The 24,672-nt window shown below is 41.9% G+C and overlaps 1 protein-coding gene across 1 annotated transcript in view; it reads left to right on the top strand.

Annotated features, from left to right (window-relative positions):
- Nucleotides 1-15,981, top strand: part of CALCR (calcitonin receptor) — a 206,028-nt gene extending 190,047 nt beyond the window's left edge. The window contains exons 12-13 of the mRNA XM_032785377.2: nucleotides 3,811-3,852; nucleotides 14,461-15,981. Coding sequence (XP_032641268.1) covers nucleotides 3,811-3,852; nucleotides 14,461-14,682 — 264 coding nt within the window. The 3' untranslated portion in view covers nucleotides 14,683-15,981. The remainder of the gene's footprint in view (nucleotides 1-3,810; nucleotides 3,853-14,460) is intronic.
- Nucleotides 15,982-24,672: the final 8,691 nt, after the last annotated feature.

The raw sequence follows: 24,672 nt of genomic DNA, 5'->3' as shown, positions 1-24,672 counted from the left end.
AAAGAAAGTGGAAAGTGAGTAAACTTCAATACTTGCAAACTAGGGGCCTCAGGCTAGGATCTTGAGAGGATTTGGGGTGGGTTTGTGCAGGGGTGCTGGAACAATTTCTGTAGTGGGGGTGCTGAGAGCCCTGAACCTAACTGTAAATCCTGTATATAATGGAATTCACTTCAAGCCAGGGGGTGCAGAAGCACCCCTAATTCCAGCACCTATGGGTTTGAGATGTATCTTTTGGCATACATCCCAATCATAAACAGTCCTGCACACCTCTTCCCCCCTCTATTTATGTGCTCTTGTATCTTATCCTACTCTCACCTGAAGCCAAGAGCAGAGGAAGAGGGTGGGCATATAATAAGGGATTTGTCCACTAGATTACAGTGCCTGTCATGATATTAGGCTGTTCTTCCTTGCAAGCACAGATCACACTGGGTATGTACACACAGTACTGGGGAGTGAGTGGGTGTGAGCCTCCCAGCCCAGGTTGACAGACTTGGACTAGCGGGGCTCACACTAGTCTCTGAAAATAGTTGTATAGACAGCACTTTGAACTTGTTGGTCATGCCCACCTTCCGCAACCCCCAGGCTTCAGAGCCTGCACTCCAGCCCAAGTCGCAATTTCAAAGCACTGTCTATACAGCAGTTTATAGAGCACTAGCATGAGCCCCATTCACCCAATTCTGTCGATCTGGCCCGGGAGGCTCTCTCTCAAATGCTGTGTAAACATATCCACAGCTGTTCAGCAGATGTACTGGCTCAGTCTGCAGCCAGCCAGCTGGCATTGAGCTTGTAGCACCTCTACTGCCCTTATCAGTAGTCCAAGTGGCCCTCTTTTGACAGCAGTGAACTGACCTGGTCTTTCCAGAAATCAAGCTACATTTTTTCCAGATGCTGAACACCAGCCCTTACTGGCGGTGAGGGGACTGTGAATAACCTGTGATCTTTTTGGTTTTGTTATGGCCACAAGGATGGTATGTCCAAACTGTAATGCTTCATACTATGAATTCTGTTACTGTAGCTTTCACTCTGGATTAATCAGTCATCTCACAGTCTCCATTTCCACATTCTCCATGTTTTCCACATAATATAGAGAAAACAACTCCCAAGCTGAGAACAGAGATGCCTTTTTTGAAGTGTTTTCTTTATTCCAAAACCATAGATTAACAACTTCTTGAACATTCATTATCCCTTCAAAGAAATTGCCCTCAAAGTTGCAGGGCCATGCTGAGGGTGGGGGCAAGTGGGGTAATTTGTCCCAGACCTTGGACCCCACAGGGGCCCCGCAAGCCCTGGCCTGGCAGCCGTCCGGGTCTTTGGCAGCATTTCAGCAGCAGGGGGCCCTTCAGTCGCTCTGGGTCTTCCACGGCATTTTGGCAGCGGGAGACCCTTCAGTGCTGCCGAAGACGCGGAGTGACGGAAGGGCACCTCCGCAGCCGAAGACCCAGACCGCTGCCAGGTGAGTACAAGCGCCGCAGCTCCCCCGCTTTGCCCAAGACCCCCTGAATCCTCTGGGTGGCCCTGCAAAGTTGCGTCTGATTTTGGCAAAGCTTGTTTCTGATTTCACTATGGAAGATTTGAAGTAAAAAAACAATACATAGAATAGATACCACATATATGTTCAATATCTAACTATAAGAGTGCCATGAGAATTAAGCCTTAACACAGCCTTATTACAGTATTAGGATAGTTTATCTATTGTTACACCATGCATACTGTGCTACTCAGATAATGAGTGTTACCAGTTCATGCTAACACAAGAGCAGAGGAATTTAAAAAGCACTTTGGCAAAGCTAATGGAGAGAGATTCCGATGCCCTCTTCTGAAATATCTTGGGGAGGGAAAAAATTGACAGTACTGAAAACAGGAACGTGAAGCCAATGTAGAAAGAGATTTTTTTTTCTGGTAGGCTAAGAAATGCATCTTTGAAAAATGCTTGGTTGTATAAATGGAAAGCTATCTAAACTTTAAAGCAGGATTAAGCTTCCACTCAGAATAATGCACAGTCAGCTACAGTCAGCTACAACCGAGTTTTTCAGAATCACGGGAAACTTTTGTTTCTTTAAATTACAGTAAGTGAGCATTCGTTTTCATTCGTATGGATTGTATTTTCTTAAATAGTATCTATGGTGTGTTTGCCATAGAGGGGAACACATCATAAAGTGTTTTACTGCTGTAGCTGTGTCATACCGAAGGGCCAAATCCAGTAGCGCAAAAGGAACTTTAAAGCTGGCTTGACTGTCCCATTGAGGTTGGCTGGAGAAAAGGGGATGATGCAAAGCATAAAAGTAACTCACCAGTTCCCAGTTGCTGGGCCATAGGCAGTTGGGCAAAAATGGCCACAATTTAGAGCAACCCTGGAAGGCACATCAACTCCTGGAAGGCAAGATCAAGGAGCAGCAAAGGGGGGGAAGGGGAGAATGCTAGCCACTACGTTGCAATTTCTCCCCAAAATTTCCCCCTAAAATTATTTTATTACTGTTTAAGGAATATTTTAAGTGATCTAAAATGAATGCACTTGACATTAAATGTGGCTATGTAATGCTATTAATAAGATCTAATATACCTTTTAGAACACAGTACAGAAATCTTTTAAGAAAAATTATTTTCTACTTAAGTGGCTCTGCATTGCAGAACCTAAGTGTGAGAAATTGCTCTTCTTTATTTTATGCATCCTCATCACGTGTTCCTGACCTGACACTGTTTCATTTTGCTGTAGCACTAATGAAATATCCCTCTTGACTCCTATTGTGTTACTTAGATTAATTTTAAACAGTGATGGTCAAGTTAGGACCAATGTTCTCTCTTTTTTATTTTTTCTCTATCCTCTTGCTCACCCCATTCTCTCTCCTCTTTCTTTCCCATCCACTGATGCTTCCATCCACCCATGTAGGCATATGCGGCCTCTCATTCCCAGGCTCACTTCTCCAAACACACATTCCAGTTAAGAGCTCCTGGGCATAGGCACTGACTTTGTGGGTGCTCCAGGGCTGGAGCACTGATGGAAAAAAATTAGCGGGTGCTTAGCACCCACAAGCAGCCAGCTTCCTCCCTCCCTCCTCAGCACCTCCTGCCCACCGGTAGCCCTGCCGCTCAACTCCTCCCTGTCCCTCCCAGCACCTCCCACCCGCCACGATCAGCTGTTCCACGGCATGCAGGAGGCATCTTGGAGGAGGGGACAGGAAGAGGCAAAGTGGGGTCAGGAAGAGGTGGGGTGGGAATAGGATCTTGGGAGAAGCAGTGGAGAGGGTGGGGCCTGGAGCAGAGCAGGAGTTGTGCACCTCAGGGGAAGGAGGAAGCCGACACCTGTGCTCCTGGGGCACTCCATTCCTGCTGAAAAAAGAACATGTGACACCTGGCCTGTACTGGTCCCCTCGCATCCCTCTTCCGAAAGAAAAGCAGTAGCATCTAGGTCACTCAACTTCCCCCCTTTCTTTCTCAAGATTCCATACCAATGAGCCGCTCTGCTCCTAAGCTTGCCCCCTTACCTTGGATTAGTATCTGCCCTTTTAATGACCGTTTTCTAGCACTCCCTGACAGGAAGCAACTGTAATGCTTAAAGGCAAAAATATGTGAACTGGAATGGCTGGTAATGACAGTAGACCATGACAACATAGGCATGAGTAAAACATGGTGGAAAGGCAAAAACCAATGGGATACTGTAATACCTGACTATAAACTATATAGGATGGTCTTTTGAGATTGTGGAGGTAGGGGTGTAGCATAATCCCTTCATCTCATGACTCTGAGCCTTAAATTAACAATAATGCACAAACATGGAAACATTCTAACCTATTTTCTTTTTGTTCTTCTTAGGGCTTACTTGTTGCAACTATATTTTGCTTCTTCAATGGAGAGGTAAGCATGTGAAGTTCATCAACTGTATTGAACCAAATTCAGCCTCTTAAAATAGTTGGACTGTTGTTCACAGTTAACATAACTGGAGCACCATAAATCTGTATTTTAAATGCACATATGATGCAGTGCTTTACATTTTCACTGCACTGTAGAAATGCTATTTTTTCCTTACAATGTCACTGGAAGGTGCTTGAGTTAGGACTATGATTTTTACAGAGAAGATGGTGGGAAATGAAGTCCAGAGGATGAGGTTCTCACTCTTTACCCTCTCAGTTTAATCTAAGTCAGAGGAAAGAAAAAAATAGGTTGCATTCTATATCAGCCTCCTTCACTTACCCAAATTCTGCCTTCAATCCAGAATAGCTGGATGATTGAATAAAATAATCAGCAGTGAAATAGTCAATGGTGCTAATATGTGAATTTTGAGCATTAGGCACCATTATCGGCACCCTGTTGAGATGAATGGAAGTCATGCAAATCTCCCAGAGCTTTTATTTCTATCTATATCCATAAACCTAGAAACTATTTTTTAATCATGGCTTTTATACTGCAGAAAGTAATTGAGTTCCCAGAGAAATGCTGTCATGAAGGACCACAATGTTCTGTCTCAGTCCAACCCTTAATCCAGGGGTAGGGGAGCTGGTTTTCAGTGGCACTCACACTGCCCAGGTCCTGGCCACCAGTCCGGGGGGCTCTGCATTCTAATTTAATTTTAAATGAAGATTCTTAAAGATTTTAAAAATCTTATTTACTTTACATACAACTATAGTTTAGCTATGTATTATAGACTTATAGAAAGAGACCTTCTAAAAACGTTAAAATGTATTAGTAGCACACAAAACCTTAAATTAAAGCGATTAAATGAAGACTCGGCACAGCGCTTCTGAAAGGTTGCTAACCCCTGCCTTAACCTTAAAAATTAACTTGCTTTTCTAATTAAACTGAGCGATACAAACTCTTTGCATCATATAGTCAGAGAAGCAGTTCTGTATCATTACGATGTGCCATTTCATTCACTCATTTGAGGATCAGCATTGACCTCTCTTAAGGTTTATGAAATCATAATTGATAAATAAAAACCCTTGAGTGAAAGTTCTTTCCCACTATCTTACAGCTGAATCAATATGTTATGTGCCTATTATTGCTTTTAGGTCTATTTCACTATAATACTGGTATTATAAATATAAATAGCTTGGTAAGAGACATCAAGAGCTGCTTTAATATCTACAACAAGCCACTTTCTGAAAGGCAGTGTAGCAGAAAAATACTTTTGAAACATATTGGGAGCATTACCATGGAACTCTGCTGACATTAAAACAAGGTATCTCTTGTAAAAATTGGATGCACTTGAAGAGGTCAGTTTTCAGCATTGTACGCAACTTCCTTCAACAAAAATCAAGACTCAGTATGTTACCCCATAAAGCTACACACATCTGTACATACATTAATGACTAATATGGCTGGTATAATAACATGGATCATAATTAACTGGATAATCAGTGGGAATAATTACACAATATTGGCCATGCTTTTAACTAGGCCTCCAACTGCAGGTGCACATAACTGTGGGAATAACTTTGTGTTTAAATTTAGGGCTATCGAACTATAGAAATGTAGGGCTCAATGGGGCTTCAATAGGTCATTTAGTCCCGATCATTTAGACACCGAGGCAGGATTAAGTATACTAGATTATCCCTAATATAAATCCTGGATAGAGTCCCAAAATCAAAGACATACAATCTAAATGGATTAAGGTCTAGATCCACCAAAGAACTTTGGTGCCTATCTCCAACATTTAGGCACCACTGAGATCCTCAACCCCCCTGCTCAGCCACTGCCTAAAACTAGTAGGCACCCAAAGTCACTAGGGTTGCAATCCACAAAGGTACTTTGGTGCCCAAGCCCTGTTTTTAGGTACCACTGTGATCCACAAAACTCCAACTTGCCTGCTGCCTAACCCTGCGTGCATCTAAATTCATTTGGTGTGAAAGATTTGTAGTAAAGATTCCCTAAGCACCTATGATTCTGAGCATGCACACTGCTCCCTTACTCTAGAGTGATTCACAAACCAGGGAAGATAGGCGTTCGTCCAACTAACTCACATGTGGAAAATCAATCCAGTAGGCAAGCTCAGAGCCTGCCTACCAGATCGGGTCCCTCAGGCAAGTTCACACAAAACAGCTGAGGGTGGAGTAAGGAGGAGGACTTCTTTTATAATCTGTAGGCTAGCAGCTAGGACAGTAACCCTCAATATGGGAGACCCTGGTATGAGTCCCCCTTTCTCCTGCAAGGGAGAAGGGATTTGATCGGGGATTGGGTATATCTCAGGTAAGTGCCCTAGTCACTGAGCTATATAGTCATTCTATCTCTTCACTCACCCAATTAACATTTAATTATACAATTATTTAAATAAAGTGAAACAACTTCAATAGGAAAGATGGACAGAGACCCACACTAGAACATTGCATAGCCCTGTGGTTAGGGTACTCATTTCAAATCCCTTCTACCACTGGAGTGGGAATTCCCACTTCCTAGGGAGTACCCTATCTGCTGGGTTAACGATTACAAAGGAGATCCTACACACACACACACACAAACACACAGCTGTTTTGTTTTGGGCTTCGCATGCAACATAGGCACCTAACACCGTGAGAGGGGCCGGGCGTAGCACACACCCCTCAGGTCAGCATCACCAGAGTTTAGCTTAGGTGCTGGTGTTGTAGACCGCAATCTAAGTTGCCTGTCTCTCTCCATTGACAGCAGAGGGACCCCAGACACCTAACTGAGACTTTGTTGATCACAGCATAGGTGATTTTCTAGGTGCTTAAAAGTTAGGTGCTGCAATGTACTACAATACCTAAATCCCTTTGTGGCTCTCACCCAAGGTGCCTAAATTTCTGCCAGTGAGCATGTAGGCAGCTGCCTCAGGCGAGGTGCAGGGGTGCCTATCTCACACCAAAGACCCAGAAGGATGCTGAAAGTAGGTGTTCCCCTGCCTATATAGCTTGCTAGGCAGGTCCAGTAGGTGTACTCAGCACACACAAACACTCCCAAACAAACAGAGGTTTGGGCAGCCCAACCCCGCCCTTGCCTTTTAACCCACTGATTAGAGCTGGGCTGGATGTGGAAGACCCAGGTTCAATTTCCCCCTTGGCCAAATGTGAAGAAGGAATTTGAACTAAGTTTCCTCCCCCGCCCCCCCCCACCCCAGGAAAATGCCCTGACCCCCAGACTGTGGGGGTACTCTGGAGCAGAGTTCTCTCAATCTCTCCTGTTGAAGCTGTTCCATTGTGTATGAATAATTAGTCACTGGGGCAGGGTAACTGTAATCTGGGTCTGCTCCCTCCCAGGTGAATGCCTTGACCAGTGGGCTATTCTCTCTCTGGGCCAATGCATATTTAATGATTTATACGCAGTGGAACTGTGGTAATCAGCTTATTCCTGGTTTCCAAATATAACAATGAAGTTGTGTCCTGTGTGTCCTTATAAAAAATTACAATGTGGTCATAGATAATACATTGCAAAGTGTTACTCATAAATTAGATAAGACATTAGCTGACAGAGTATCAGTTATTATATGGTTTACTAATTTATGCATAATGTGGTGTTAAGCAGAAAATCAAAGGCCAAGTTTCAGAAACGTTACTAAGTATGAAATATACATAACAATTTTCTTATTTTCTTACAATATGTACATAAAATTAGGAATTAGAATTAATACATTCGTAGTAAGGGATTATACCATATTCATTTCACTACTCAAAATTCTTAATACTTATTCAGGTCACTCAGTTCCTCCAGCCCATGTATAATTTAGTGTTTGCAATTGTAATGTAGACACTATTAGCTTCTACAAGAGTTCCATTGCAATTCAGGTCCAATAAAATTATCTATTATTTAAAATGAAGTGCTTTGAAAAAAGCCGAACATTCAGAATACTTACATTCTTTGGAAATGTTAAAGTTTCCCTTTGGCTTCCCTGTTGCTAATTTAAGGCAAGTCAATTACTGTACCAATATCTTCATCAGATCCAGATTCTGGACATTACAAGGTTCAGCGGGTGTTTGGATCTGGCATTCTGTGTTGGCCCATTCAGCCCACTATTTTGATTTGGAGAAGAGTGATGCTTCATGCATTCTTCCAACACACAGCTAAACTGCCGGTGGTAGGAGACCTCCATAGCTGTTAGTGAGTTCCCCAAAGGACGGAGATCTCTGTCCTCTTTGATGACTCCACACCTGACATCTCCAGGACCAGCTTCATAATACTGCTGTTCGTTGAGAGTTGCTTCCTCAGTGTTCAGCCACTTTAAAAATCTTCATCATCTGACTGATTGTTACTCAGCCAGAAGATTCAAATCACTGCGAGGATATCAGGGGACACAGTGAACGCTCAGAATACACACTCATTGGATCCCTTGTCACTATACTCTTATTGATGTATATGGGGGTCATCAGAGGAGTAGTCACATACTGTCTCCTAGTGACTGAGTATCCTCTTCTGAACTGCCAACTTGGAATGAAATAGGAGGCAGCTCCATGGCTCTAGCACATCTAGCAGACCTGGACATCACAGAGGCATGTTTGGACTAAATAAAGCCTAAAATTAGATAAGAAGTAGGGCCTGAGGTTGAAAAGTGGCTTCCAATTTTGCATGTACAGTGTTGCTCCCATAAATAATTGCATGTGCATTCTATAACTCGGGTGTCTAACTACATGATTGCATCTGTAGATATGATGATGGTCTAATGCAGGGGTGGCCAACCTGTGACTCCGGAGCCACATGCAGCTCTTCAGAGGTTAATACGCAGCTCCTTACATAGGTGCTGACTCCGAGGCTGGAGCTACAGATGCTAACTTTCCAGTGTGCTGTGGGGTGCTTACTGCTCAACCCCCTGCTCTGCCCCAGGTCCTGCCACCACTCCACCCCTTCCCCCGAGCCTGCCATACCCTCCCCACCAGAGCCTCCTGTGCACTGCAACACAGCTGATTGCAGCAGGCAGGAGGCATGGGGAGAGAGTGGGAGGTGCTGATTGGTGGGGCTGCCGGTGGGCAGGAGGCACTGGGGGCTGGAGCAGGGTAGCGAATGGGGGGCTGCTGACATATTATTGTGGCTCTTTGGCAATGTTCATTGGTAAATTCTGGCTCCTTCTCAGGCTCAGGTTAGCCACCCCTAGTCTAATGAATCCATGATGAAATGGCTCATATATATCAACAGTGAGAGATGTGCTTAGAAATCTTATCATTTGCACTTACCTTTGCAAACAGCCCATCAGTTAAAAAAGTTACAAGTTAATATTTAGCAATGTCACACAATGTGTGCATACAGCAGTTGTAAGATTCATGAACCCATTTATAGTCGTCAGTAATTTGAAAATAATTATGGGCATATTTTATAGCACATATACCCAAGGCTATCTGCTAGTACGTGCAAATCAGGAAGCTGTTGGTAGATATCCAAGTAGCATAAAATGTGCTCACAGTTGTCTAGTCCAAGTGACTGGGCTAATGTGGGTGAAGTGTGGCAGAAAAGAGGAGTCTGGAAAGGTGAAATCCATCCCCAGGAGTCAAGGCTACAATGCAGCCCCCATAGAGTGCCTTTCTCCCGGATGTGGATTTCACCCATAATTGGTAGGTTTTGAGTTATAAAAATAAACACCACCCATAAAAGAATGTCAGAATAGGGGCACTTATATTAAGAAAGGGGCGATTTTACACTCATCCAGTCTAACTTCACAGCCATTAGGACCAGCCTTTAGTGATATAATAGACTGAGCTCAAGGCTAGGAGCCAGGAACTACAGTGCTCTCAGCCCAGCTCTGCTAAGAAATCCCTGTGCAGCATTTGGCAAATCACCTACTTTCTCTACTTCAGTTTCCATCTGTGAAATCGGGATAATAGCAATTAGTTCCCTGCCTCACTCTGAGGATTAGTTAGCTCTGTACATGGCTGTCGAAGCACTAAGTAAACTTATTATAGCAGCAGTGGATGAAGATGATTTTCTACAAACAAGACAAAAGACAAACTCAGTGGGTAGGATGACAGGTTTAACACCTGGAAGTGAGAGGCTGTCTCCACAAAGGCCAGTGCTGCGGTCCTTCCTCTGCCAAAATTCTTATTGATTTCAATGGGAACTTTGCCTGAGAACGGATAGCAGCACTCAGGGCTGGCTCCAGGCACCAGCGGAGGAGACACGTGCCTGGGGCGACAAATGGTAAGGGGCAGCATTCCGTCCATTCTTGGGGCAGCACAATCTGGGCATCTTTTTTTTTTTCCTTTGCTTCGGCAGTTCGGGCAGCAGTCCGAGCGGGTTTTTTTCTCTTCTTTTCTTCCCTTTTTTTTTTGCTTGGGACAGCAAAAATGGTAGAGCCAGCCCTGGCAGCACTGGACCCACAGTGTTCTATAGAGATTCAGTTAAGTGACCTTATTAATCTTCAGACATTTTCTCTTTCTGGAAAGGTAGTGTCTATACCTCACTTCCCTTTTGTCCTCAATCACTTTCTTCCAAATTCCAGTTCTTCTTTCAGGTGCAAAAGGGAAGAGAGGGGGGTTGAATGCCATAATCTTGATAAAGAGGAGAGATACTGCCCCTGGTTAGCATAAGTGGCAGCACTAGGCACCTCAAAAAAGGGATTTGAAAGGGACAGCCTGAGATCTACCCCACTGGTCCTTGGAGTTGGCCTGGCATTGAAAGGACCATCTGCTACCCTCTCCCAAAGGTAGGCACTCCAGCATGTGTTACCTCCTGGGTTTCTGGAGAATTCTGGCTGAGTCAACCAGAATTCCTCTTGGGGGTCATGCTGCAGCTTGAATCGAAAGAACAGCATAGATTAAAGCAATAGTCAGGTCCTCAGGCTTGGTGAGAGACCATTTCCAAACCTGTATATCCAAATACTGGCAGGTCACTAGAACGCAGAGTGATATTTCATGGAAAAACATACTATGACAGAGGTAAGGACGTAGCATTAATGTGACAGAAGTTCCATTCCTCAATGATTTATTTTGTACTATTCAGTCATTCACTTCAAGGCAGAAGCAGATGATCTCTGTCCAAAACCAATGCTCCCAAGATTTATTAGCCTTTCACATCAGTATTTGCAGCAAGCCACACATTCACTTCCTCACTGCAAATTATTTTCCTCCATTCCATAAAAGCCCAGCCTACAGCACTGCCCACCAAGACACTGAATAAGAAGCCACTGACCATTACTGATGTCTTAACTAACAGGAAAAGAAGAAAGTGAATGTGTAAATTATGGGGATGATTTTTCTCAGTTCCCTAAGCTGAGAGCTGCCCTCCCCCCATGACTGCAGAACGTTATTCTTGTGAAGGGACAACAGCAGCACTGCGGTACCTCTCTCCAACAATAACACTATACAGATGGTCTGAGCTTTCTGCATTGGCCTGCTCAGTAGACCATACTTCCAGTTCTGAGGTTATTTCTAGACTGGAAGGTTGGCCAAGAAAATGGAAAATCTGTTTGAAAATATAGCCATGTATCTTTTTTGCCAAAGAGGTGTGAATGGCTGGCAGAGAACAGAAAACATTTTAAAGAGCTGAAGAATCAAGTAAACCCAAACTTCCTCCTTATTTTAGACTTTGGTTTATTTCATGCATCATTGTGATGTGACACCCAGTTGATAATCTCTTTGATTATTAACATAATAATATAGTGCACATGATTTTTAAAAGCACAGTCATGTAACTAACAAATTTCAAATCTGCATATGAATAGTTTTAATTAGCAGAGGATATGATCATTTGAGATCAGTTCACTATTCCTTGGCATTAGCACAGAAATACAGTTTAACTCAATTTGTGAGTGCAGCAGAATCTCATAAACCAAAGGTTCAGTGAAGAATTAAAAACACATATACTTTAACCTTATGCATTCGGTACTACATGGAGCTCATTCATTTTAATTCATGGCACTTTTAACCCTGGGTTGACTTGGGAGAAGAATGCCTGCACTCTTCCAAACTCTCCACAATCAAAGCTTTACCCCCTGATGAGATTAAAATGAGCTGCTACTCACAGTAGATTGTGCAGCTCTTCATACTATGATCAGGCCTCTCTCCTTTGTCATATTCTTCCCTAACCTGCATTTGTCCTGGTGCAGTCTCAGACCACAGCACAAGTAAAAGCAGCTTGAGAGTGCATGAGGGGCTCACCCACCCTCTGCAGCAGCATTCCCTCCCACCCTGGACCCACAGGGGTCTTTTCACTGGTCCTGGGATCCTCATGGAGAATGAAGGGGGAAGACATAGGTGGGCCAGGCAGAAGACCAAGGGACACATCGTCTCCTCCTTCCAGCTACTTGGAGCTTACTCAGAAAGGGTAAACCCCAAATCATCTTTTCTGCAGAGCACACTCCAATAGCGTCCAGGGCAGCGATGCTCACAGTGCAGCCCCAATGGAATTAAGAATCCTATGGCACCTTATAGACTAACAGACGTTTTGGAGCATGAGCTTTTGTGGGTGAATACCCACTTCGTCAGATGCATCTGACGAAGTGGGTATTCACCTATGAAAGCTCATGCTCCAAAACGTCTGTTAGTCTATAAGGTGCCACAGGATTCTTTGCTGCTTTTACAGATCCAGACTAACACGACTACCCCTCTGATACTTGACCCAATGGAGTTGTGTTCCAAGGTAGGTAAGGGGGGAAAAGGGCTGCTGGTGGCTAGAGCCAGTGTAGGGAAACAAGGTTTCTGCACAGGTTGCCCTGGCCTCGCGCTGATCCAACAGGTTTCAAGGACTGCCCTCCAGGCCTTTCCCCACGGGTGGGTGGGAAACCCTATCTCCTCCTGCTCCACAGAATGATGTGGGGAAATTCTCTGAATGAATCCTTGCAAAGATTGCTTCCCCTGGTCCCTTCCTGTGGGTTTCACTGATGTGAGCCACTATATTTACACCCAATATGAACCACTGCAAGGGTGAAAGCTGCTCATTAAGTAACTGAAATTCATACAGGACTTACCAACAATTCTGTACTATAGCTTTGCCACTGTATTAGCAATGCCTTGTCACATTAGATCATACCGGAGCTCCTTTTCACTAATTGAATTTCTGCAATGGCATGATACGAAAACCTCATGAATGCAGCTCGTTCCCCTCAGTATTACCATAATAAACTTTGGTCATGCCCCTTACAAGTCAGGATGCACAGTGGTTTCCAGTATAACTTTAGGCTTTTTTTGTGCTTGGCCTATAGCACAAATACTTTCAGACATTCTTGAGTTATGGGAGAGTAAATAAAAACAACACTTCTCCAGCTAAAAACAATTCTAACCACATTGTCTTCAACTGGACTACAGCAAATAGATGAGATGGCTAACGTTTTTGTTATGTGTTAAGGGCCCTGCACATGCTTGCTTACTCACACGAGTAGTCCATCCTGTTGAAGTCAGTGCAACTACTTGCATGAGGAAGGATTTTTAGGATCACTTGGCTTGGCCCTTGCCTTAAAAATACAAAGTTGCAAGCAACTGAAATATCCCTTTCTAGCATAGTGACATAACCCACTGTATGCTCTGTAAGCATCTCAGAGTTTTAGCAATGCCTAATGAAGCCTCACTTTTATATGACATGACAGTAGCTTCTCTCCATCCCACCAGAGAGACACAGAGGCTGCTGCTGCTGCTGCCATTTGTGTGAGGATGACATTTTACTGTCTATGACCTAATAAAATGCATTAGAATTCGGGCATTACCAGGGATCTGAAAAACACTAAAATGTTACTACCCAAGTCAAAGGTTCAGCCCATCTTAGGGCTCGTCTGGGTGTTTAGACACAGCCCTGAGCAAAGGCTGGTAGTTAATCTGTACCACCCTGGAGCACTGTGACACAGGGGTACATCCGTATGTCTCAGTGCCTCACCTTCTTGCTCCCAGCATATTTAGTTACATCACGTTGTTGCAGTAAATTACTACCCACCCCAACATTCTGGCTTTGTCTGTTCCCCCATTATTTTCCACACACCTGCTTTGGGGAGGGAGCAAGCAGACGAGTACCCCATTCGCTCCTTCGTGCCTGGACCCAAGGCCTGGGAATGGCCAGTGAGGATGTTAAGGAGGTTTGGTATTCCTCTGCATGGTTATATAGGCCGCGTCACAATTGGGCCCCCAGCTCTGAAATACTGTCTGAGGAAATTGCTTTCTCCTCCTCCCCGTGATGGTGTATGTACGAAGGATGGAAACCACCACCAGGTAGTGGGCCAGCACCAAGGTCTGTGCATCACTTCAGTTTTACTATTCCTAGCTAGTTTAGCAGGGGCAAAATGTCCTGAGTGTACACCACTTAAGCTATACTGCTGAAGTTTTACTTAAGCATTGTGCGCTGGCTTTCTGCACTGAGGACATTTCACCCACAATAAAATTATTCTTGAATACTTTTCAACCAGTTCTAACCTCAAAGCAAGGTGGAGACAAGATTAAAATAAACATTTGGTGAAAAGTCATGGCACTGGGTTAATATTGCAAAGTAGAATTTCCAGCATAATCAAAAAAGGGAAGGGAGCCAGCTTGTGCCTTGTGATGCCAGTTCAAATCCCAGCCAACTCCACCGACTAATTATAATGATAAAACTATTGCTTGGCTTCCCTTGCAGGTACAGGGCGCTCTAAAAAGGCAATGGATGCAGTATAAGACCCAATGGGGGCAAAGACGACGCGAGCACTGCTCTACGCGATCTACCTCCTACACAGCAACATCTATCACCGAGGTCCCCGTTTATCTGTATCATCATGATTCCACCAACGACCAGTTAAATGGAAAATATATAGATGACTCTGAACTCGTTGCATTAAAATCTGGAGAGACATCTGACTAGTTCAGAGGAAAACAAGACAAACAGGTCATTTTGCATTCTGTTCATGGCAGGGTGGGGCGAAGGGAAGGAGTGCAGACTTGAGTGCCACTGTGAGAGAGTGCTAAACAGGACACATCATATGCAAACTATAGAAGCATCAGCTTCGGCCAGCGATGGCCCAGTGAGAGTCTGCCTTAGAGAGGTGGATATAGTATTTGATACTACTACAGCATGCTGCTTTTAGAAACGGGACTGAGGATGGAACTATTCAATGAAACATTTGGATTTTCCACAGTTCCTTCTATTGGCCATATGGCACACAGATTCAATAGTCGTAACAATTCAAGGTATCCCATAGCAGATATAGAAGAACGGATTAGTTCATAGAAAGGAGTGTTCAGTTTCCACACTGGACTAACTACGCGAAAGATTGGAATTGTTCAGTATTTGTTGCTTTAAATTCATTTCTTTCACCCTAGACTTTAAACGATCATCTCTCATTAGGTGTAACAGGCTTGGAATCGTTGTTGTTTTCATTTTGATCGTCTCTGCTGCTTTCCTGAAAATGGTCGCACTTGGGTGGGAGGGGAGAAACCCATCATTCCAGGGTATTCAAATCCTTAGCTCAAAGGGATTTCATACAGAATTACCCTCCTGACATCAGGTATATAATAGAAATGAAGGTAAACTATTTATTGTATTAAAAACATTCAACACTAGTAGGCATAAGCATCGTTAGAGAAACAAAACACTTCTTTGGGAGCCTCATGAAAGTCCTGGAGAGATCTCAAAAATACTTTTTGTTTGAGCTGTGCTAGTTGTTCGATAATATTCATTAATAGGAAAACTGTAGCCATAATACTCCGCCCAGCAATCTGATAAGTAAGGAACAATTTTGCACTATGAATAAACTGTGAAATGTGTTTGGAAATTAAGATTTTTGTTAATTGCTGTTGACACTCTGAGCCTCCAGTTGGTGAACATTTGCCTGTCTAATGACAAATGTGTGCTGGCAGTAAAGGAGGCCAGTGGAGGGGATGAGGAACTAGTTTATACCAGGGTCACAGCCGAAGAAATATTCATTATTAGAAAGTCAATATTTTATGTAATTATTAAACACTAAAGGTCTTTTTATGATTGTTAAATGAGTCTTACAGCCAAGGAATAACTTATTTATAGCTGTATGGCTATGTCAAATGACAGTTACACACCATTGGGCTGAGTAAAATAGCTACAATTTCTTTTCAAAGGTGAATGTAAAAGTTCTTGTAATTGGATAGGACCAGTGCCTGGGCAGCTCTGAGTAGAGTTTGTCAAACATTTTTGACAAACTCTCTTATACCAAACTTTTCTTTTATTTTTTGCAAAAAAAAATGTAGAGTCAGTGACATCAAAACATTCCATGAATTGTGTCAATTTCTTTGAATTGTTTCAGTTAAAAAAAACCTAAAATATTTTTAAAATCATGTTTCATTTTGACATTTTCTAAATTAAATATTTAAATTATTTTATTCAAAAAGATTATGTAGAAATTTCCTTTTAATTTTTTTTTTAAATGCTCAATTGAAATAAAAACAATAAAATGTTTCAGGTTGAACAAAATATTTTGTTTGACCTGAATCTTACATCTTTCTAACTTTTGATTCAGTGAAAAAAAAAATTAAATCTATTTTTTGCCCCCAGAATTGCAAATGAACCAAAAAACCTATTGTTCACCCAGTTCTAGTTCTAGGTGCTTGCAAGTCCTAGGACTTTTTGCCTATAGAATTTATCTTGTATATAAAGTTCCCAAGTATCTCTGAAAGAATGTCCAGTGAAATGTATCACTATCTCTCCTCTGGTTTTCATGTAGTTGGGTAATTTTAAAGCCAACAACTAGTATTTGTACAATGAGGTCTTGACTTTTTTATTAGGTTAACCAATAAACCTTTAAAAATAGGCCAGAAAGAGGCCATCCATTCTGTTTGCCTCCACCTCTATCTATTGTGTGATCCATATATATTTGACAGCACAATTCTACCACCCTCAGGCACAAGGAATGAAGAACAGAAGGGAGACAGTCACATCAGTCACATACCTCTGATACCACAGACCTACCTACTCCTGTCTTTGATGTCTCAATATCAGCATTCAGCCATGTGTTGTTTGAAGGTTGATTTAGCACTTGTGTCACAATCCCACCTCTGGGATTCAAGGAGGAGACGCGATAGGGAAACAAGGGAGAACCACAGAAGTAGGGAGTGGAAAGGAGAAGGAAGAAGAGGAGGAGGAAATACTATCTCTGATGTCACAATTCCACTAACCAGTGACTTTTGCAGAGGCACCAGCTAGTTAAAAATATATTTTAAACTCCCTTTCTTCTTTATTTACTTGCGGAGATTCCATCCAAGGATTTGTTTTTTCCCCTGCAAGAATCAAAGACTCAGTTAAGGCATAAACAAGTAATTGTGCTCTACTCGTAGCGCTGCTTCGATTGCCTAAAGTATAATTAGTTCTGAGAGTCCTAATCTCAGAGTTTGCCAGGTAAGTAAAGGAGGGAAAATATTTCAAATCCAGCAGTTTGCTTTACAATGTCAATGCATTTGTAGCTCTTAAGTCTACAAATAGAGGGCCTAATCCTGCGGGAGGAATTCTGAGGAGAAAGAACTGCAGGATCAAGTTTGCATTCTGCTAGGGTGAAATTCATTCGTTAAGCTCATGCAAGGCCTGTGCAACACTTAACCACTGAGCGTCTGATCCACAGCTATTGAAGTCAACGAAGAGATTCCAATTGACTTAAATGGGCTTTGGATGAGGCCCTAAAGTATTTGAATGGGACTTAAATAGTGCAGACCTTGTGTGGGCCCACTGCACAGACATGAATTTCATGCTTGCTGATATGGGAGAGATTTTAAACATTCTGTGAAGGATTAAGCCCCAAAGCTTTTCTGTGACACCTGCAAAATTGACATGGAGGATTATTGGTTGTACCTAACTGTGCTAACCTCTGCATTCCAACACACATATCGGGACCACATCTTCCTATCAAATGGTCTTTCAAGAATGAGTTCACTGACAGTGGAATTCAGAGTTTATTTAATCCAGCGATGTATTTGGGGAGAAAATATAGTCCTGTCCATTCACCCAGTGAAAAAAGCTTGGCTGGAGACCACTGAACATGTTTGCTTTGCTGACTGTACAAAAGAAGGTATTTTTTTTGGACAAGAGTGTTTTGTGTATTGCTAATTCTACTTTTGCTAGTAAGCTATGATGGGCAATGGAGGACTTAATAGTCAAAGAAAACAAGGCAGCTTTACTATGAATTTTATATTTCTGAACATTTTTGATGCATATTGTACTTTCCAGTAGGGCTCCAGCAGGTGTACTTAATTTCTAACTACAGGAAATAGATAATTGTAATAGAAATGTACATAATACGTAAGGTCTGATAAATGTTTGTGTAACTTATATGTACAAATTGTTTTTCAGAGTCTGTTATATTCATGTAAAGTACAATATTGACATTTTTCTAAGGGAACATCATGTTTTGGCTTCTTCATTCATTGATTCATTCTACTTCATGAACTCAGCTAGAGCAACAAACTTCAGGATCTTGGTTTTCTCTTCATGTGATGGAAATCTCACATTGTGGTGTGAACTAGAGTAGCTTGAGTGATGTCAGTGGAATTACAACAATTTTCATCAGCTGAGAATCTGGCTTACAGATCTATTTAATTTAATATTAGCTTCACATTGGGACTGCAAGTTAGAGCTGGTCAGAAAGTTTTCATCAAAACAAGGGGAACAGCCATGTTCATCAAAATTTAAAATGTTTTGGAAAATGTATGATTTTGATGAAATTTCATCAAAATAACAAAGGCAAAAGAAGGCATTTTGATAAGGTTGAAACATCCCATTCTGACACTTGCAGAATGGAAGATTTTGATTTTTTTAAATTTCCAAATGACTTTTTTCAATACTAGATTAATTGCAAGGTTTTTTTATATTAAAAGTTTAAAGGTCAAAATTAGAACCAAGTGTTTTGCTCTTGCCACAACTAAGCATTTAGAATTTTTTTATGTGGGAAACTTGGTTTATTTTTTTTGTTCCATTTTGGAATGGAAAAAAATATTAAAATCATGGAATTTCCTGTGGAACAGAAAATCCAGCTCTCCCACCCAAGTCTGTTTCATACGCATATTCTCTCCAGAGGTGTCTTCACACTCCATGTAGGCCACAGACATTATAACCATGCCAGCATCACCTAGGCCTGCACAGAAAGCAGCAATGGGTTCAAGCCAGAGTCCTATATACATAGATTCTCCAGTGGCCCCAGCACACCATACAAATGGTACAGAGGGGTTGCAGTTGATAATTGACTCACTAGACTGGAATAATTGCAGCAGTGTTGGAGGGGCTGTTTTTGATGTTGGGGTTTGAGGAGGAGAATTTCACCTCCAAGTGGCTCTTCCCTGTTCCTGCATACTGTCTGACTACTAAGGTGTTACAAAGTCGAAGTGAATTTCACCTCTGTGCTTTATAGACAGCACTGAAGTCTCCATGACAATGATGGTGAGAACACTTCTATGACCAAGCAATAGCAATTTCTTGGCATGGACAAATCCAGCTGTTAGAAATGTTTATTATTCTAGCACATTTCACAAGAACAGCTCCTTTTTCTCCTCCAGGCCCATGCATAACATATGTACTAGAGTGTCAAAAAGCTGGAAGGAAAATTTGAGTCAATGAGTTTAAAGAGTAGTTTCAGGGAAGACAAAACCTATACCAGGAACTTTAGTAGGACCCCTCTCCTCTGAAACCCCTCTTATAACAACTCGTTTCACTTAATGTTGGTCCTGGCAGAAGTATTTGTACAGCTAGTTTGTTTGAATAACTAAATCAAGCAGAAAAGTTCTCCTTGTTCTTCTTTATTAGGTACAGAAACTAAACAAAAATTCAAAAAATCATGGCATGGAATGCTAAGACTGGTTTTTCAATTGGTCCATTTAAATGCCTTAGAAATATATTTCAGTTAAAAAAAACGCAGCACAATTGGGAGAAATGGCTTGGTCCACCTTATAAAGTTAGCAGCAGCACTGCCTTAATTAAAGGTTTGCCAGCATTTCCACTGCAAACTCCCCATTTTTATATGTTTATAACTTGGCAATAAAACTTTGCGCTGGGATGGAACTTTGTTCTGGGATGCAAAAATCTCAGCGCATTCCTGTTCTTATTTTTTTCCCCTTAAAATATGAACAAAAAACAATGTTTGGCTCTTTTCAATTATATACATTCTAAAAACTAACAAAATAAAGATGTCCGTTTTCAGTCCTTTGCATTTTTGTAACTCAAATATGTCTTCGTGATACAGGCAAGCATGTGGGTTTGGCTATTGCTGACTCATAAAGAAATTTGTACACATATATGCATAGAACAGTAATTGACTCTAACCCAATTATAGTTTACCAAATTTAGGGCCAGATTTTGACTCTCTTTTCATGGGAAGGGGCGTAGAAGGCCTCACTCTTCTAATGGACTGTTCAGGGGCAGCCTGAATTCCAGCACTTGTGCTCTTTGGGCCCAATCCTAACCATCACATTGAAATCAATGGCAGTTTTGCTACTATCTACAATCACAGCAGCACCGGGACCTTTGAGTTCCAAGGTGCAGGAGGGACACAATTATGGCCACTGCAATATATTTACAAAATGGGGTGAGGATGTGGAGGCAAGACCTCCAAAGAAGCTGACAATCTGAGGCCATTACTGAGGGGAGCTCACATTCCACCTCCAAAAAAACAAAAAACAAACAAAAAAAAAGACGCATACAGCCACATTCTTGTGTGTCTATACAGGCAAAATATAATTCCCTTACCGTCCTAAGTTCATATCCACTGCCAGAAACACTGTGCTGTTCTCTGACTTTGCCAATTATTTGGCAGAGGTTGTAATTAAAAGTACCTTTAATATAAAAGTAAACATATTACATGTACTCCAGATATTTCTGTGCAGCATAGTATTGTACAGATACTTCCAGATAGACCCTTAATCTATATATAAGCACTTCTGGGTTGAATCTTCAGCCAGTACCTCTTTCAGGACCAGGGAAAAACCTTAAAAGGGAAAAATACCTCTCACCATTGAAAAATAAAGATTAGCATGTTCCCCTCAGTTTAGTACAGTGTAGCTGTGCATCAGAGTTTTAAACTGCCTGTTAAATTGTGCATGAAGTCTCAGGGTGGAGGGAGGATCTCGGTTCTGCAGTAAGATGTTTGATTACCTTTGCATGTCATTTGTGGATGTAGATTAGGTGCTTAAGTTTGAGAATGTTGCCCAGAACATGAATGTTGTCTCTTATTACAAGTTGAAAGGGGTAAAAAGACACTATCTCTAACAGGGCACAGATATATTATAGTTTGATAGATGGTTGCATTTGGTTATATTGTGTAACATCAGCCATGTGTGAGAGTGTAAGCTGAGTGTTACAAGACGCCACTGGCCATGCTTTACACAAACACCTTTTGAGAGAAAAGGTAAGTGAGGTAATATCTTTTATTGGACCCGCTTTTGCTGGTAGAAGGCACATTTTCTGAGCGACACAGCGCTCTTCTTCAGCTCTGGGGAAGAAAGCAGCGTGTCTGAGCTAAATATAAGTTAGGACGGAAAAAGTGATAAAAGATAAAGCCTCTTTTCACAAAGATATCACTCCGTTTCTGATCTTTCAATACTTGTCCTCAAGGGACGTCGATACAACACCTTCAAAAGACTTGCCTGGGAACTTAAATTCATAACTCTGCTAGACACCAAAAGCCGTGGACTTAACAGGGACACTGGTTTTCCAGGGCTTTGTGACCCATTGCAATTTGTAACACTGCCACCAGCTACCCTTAACTGCCCACTTCAGTCCTTTATGCATAACAACTAACCCTCAATTGCCCACTTCATATCAAGTGACCACCTCATGCTGGCCCAAACTGTATTTATCTCAGGCTACTGCTACACTAGAGAGCTTACAGGCCTGTGCCACTGTAAGCTCTCTGTGTAGCTGTTCTAAGCCAACAGGAGAGACGGCTCTTGTCAGCTTAACTCCTCCAGCCCCGTTGAGTGGCTGTAGCTATGTTGGCAGGAGAAGCTCTCTCGATGACCTAGTGCACCCCTGAGCAACATAATTTATGTTGACTTAAACTGTAGTGTATCCATAGCCTCAGATATTCTGCTTCCTTCTCCAGACTGGAAGAAGAGCTCTGTGTAGCTCAAAACCTTGTACCTTCCACCAACAGAAGTTGGTCCAATAAAAAATATTACCTCACCCACCTTGTCTCTCTCATATCTAGGGACACTGCAAACACACACCTTTTGTGATCTGTTCTGCATTTTTCTCCTCCTTGTCTCTTTGCTCTTTCATCTGTGCATCAGCCAGAAATCATACACCTTTTCATGGAGATCATTTCTTCTGTACAGCCAGAATTTCCACATTTTATTGCCTACTGTTAATTCCACTTGTGCACTCCTGTCTGATGTATGTCAAGAGTACAAATTCTTTGGAGATTTATTTTAACACCTACTAGATAATAACAAGTTTTTCACACTAATATTTTAACAAATTACATTACAGTAGAACCTCAGAGTTATGAAGACGAGAGTTACAAACTGACCAGTCAACCATACACCTCATTTGGAACCAGAAGTACGCAACCAGGCAGCAGCAGAAACAAAACAAACAAAAAAAAGCAAGTATAGTACTATGTTAAGCATAAATTACTAAAAAAAAACCCAAAGTTTTTGAAAAAAGATTTGACAAGGTAAGGAAACTATTTCTGTGCTTGTTTCATTTAAATTAAAATGGCTAAAAGCAGCAGTTTTCTTCTACATAATTAAGTTTCAAAGTTGTAATAAGTCAATGTTTAGTTATGAACTTTTGCAAGAACAACCAAAACGTTTTGTTCAGAGTTATCAACATTTCAGCTTTGTGAACAACCTACATTCCCTTGGTGTTCATAATTCTTAGATTTTACTGTATATAAATTAAGGATGCTCATTTTCAACAAAGTTAGGGAAAAAGTATTGAGCACATAGTCCAAAAACATTCAGAAACAAAATAAATGATGTCTTCTATCTATCTGCAACTGATTTACTTTTTTTTTTTTTTTTAATTAAACCAGCATCCAAAAGTGGATTTGGAAGCAATTTTGAAGCAATTTACACTGCAGGGCACAAGCCACAACTATCCTATAAAAACTCTAGCTAGTATATACATATGGATGTACTCTTAATTATATAGGGCGTAATCCAGAGTTCCGTCAACATACACACAGTGCAAGATGAAAGTGGGGGAGAGATCAGGATGTGTATATGGTGTAAAACTCACCTTTACACATCTCCAACACTGGGCCTTGTGTGCACAGCTGGACCACCGTTAGAACATCCAGCCTGCATGGCAGCCGGTGTCCTTTCCGCTGGCAAGAGCTGTTCTAATGTTTCCAGGTCCCCTAGTGGTCACTCAGCTATATTCACTCCTTCTCAGGGAATCATGCTGCTAAGTTCAGCCAGTCCACTTCTCTCACTTCTGCCCCTACCCTGTAACCATGAAGAAATCGCAAGAAACCAGGCTAGAGAGCTTTGGAAGCAGAAGACATGCTCTGTTTATATGGTGAGGAATCTGCAGGATTCCTGAGACATTTCCACACAAGAGGCACTCTTTCCCCCTTCCAACTCTCCCTGCCAAGAGAAAAGCCCCATAAGGCAATCGTATAATCATAGAAGATTAGGGTTGGAAGAGACCTCAGGAGGTCATCTAGTCCAACCTCCTGTTCAAAGCAATACCAACACCAACTCAATCATCCCAGCCAGGGCTTTGTCAAGACAGGCCTTACAAACAAGTCTTGATGACAAGAACAAGGAGAGATTACAAACCCCATAAGTTACACTTCTTGGTACTTTTATTAACGCACTTCACCTGCAGGATTAGTCCTGTGCATGTAAGGTGAAATTTATACCTGTATAGACAGTGGCACAAGGCTGATGCACCAATTAAGTCCCGCATATGCCCTATTTTGAGGCTGTAAGTAGCACGTAAGGGGATAGGCCTTTATGGTGACCATCTGCACAAGGGTGGAATTCACCCATGATGGGTGGGTTTTTTTTAAACTAATGGTCACATTGCAGGCAGATAAGGTATGGACTCATGTTTCCTCCACAAAGTCAGTGAAGCAAGAGGTCGTCATCATTTTGAAAGGAGGATTGCTTAATTCCTGTGAACATAAGAAATATTATGAACATTGTGAATAGTCTGGATTACAGAAGCCATCTTCAATACAGACCGCCTCAGGGGAAAAAAAACAGAGATAAATCTGTCATGAATTTAACTATATAAAATGGAAGGGAGCCCAGCTTTGGGATGTTACAGAATGTTGCATGGGCAGGTGGAGCTGGCTCAGGACAGTAAAATACACAAAGTCATTGCAGAAAACTTTCTACTTATTGAATGATATTATTAAAAGGGCTTTTTTAGAGTGTGACCTCATATATTATGTTAAAGTACACAGCAAGCATTTAGACACCTACCTGGATTCTGCCTATGTAGTTATGGTAGTTCTCAGGATTAACTAGCCATCAAGTGACATGGGGATTTGTTCTGGCATATTCTGTGGATACAAACTGAGTACAAGACATAACATTTACATGCATGATATAAATTAGTATGTCTAACACATATATATGTATTTATTATATGGACTATATCCTAGGCTTCTCTTTCACAACTGGGGAGGAGGAACACGGTTTGTTCCTCCATTATATTATTCCTCCCTGATGAAGCCCCTCTGCATGGGTTCCATGGATGTTCAGAATGGTGGAGGAGGATAAGGAGTGGCTGCAGAGCTGCCACCATCCCTATGGGCCCATCACCGCCACCACCAGATGGGGGAAGGTGTAAGAAATCCCAATGAGGGAACCAAACTGTGTTTCCTATCCCCCAGGCAGAAGTAGCCCAGCAAAGGGAAAAAGTGGTACCAATTTTACTTTATAAAGAACT

The sequence above is a fragment of the Chelonoidis abingdonii genome, chromosome 2 (assembly GCF_003597395.2).
Source record: "Chelonoidis abingdonii isolate Lonesome George chromosome 2, CheloAbing_2.0, whole genome shotgun sequence".
In the NCBI taxonomy this organism is placed as follows: Eukaryota; Metazoa; Chordata; order Testudines; family Testudinidae; genus Chelonoidis; species Chelonoidis abingdonii.
This window is presented reverse-complemented; position numbering and strand designations above follow the sequence as displayed.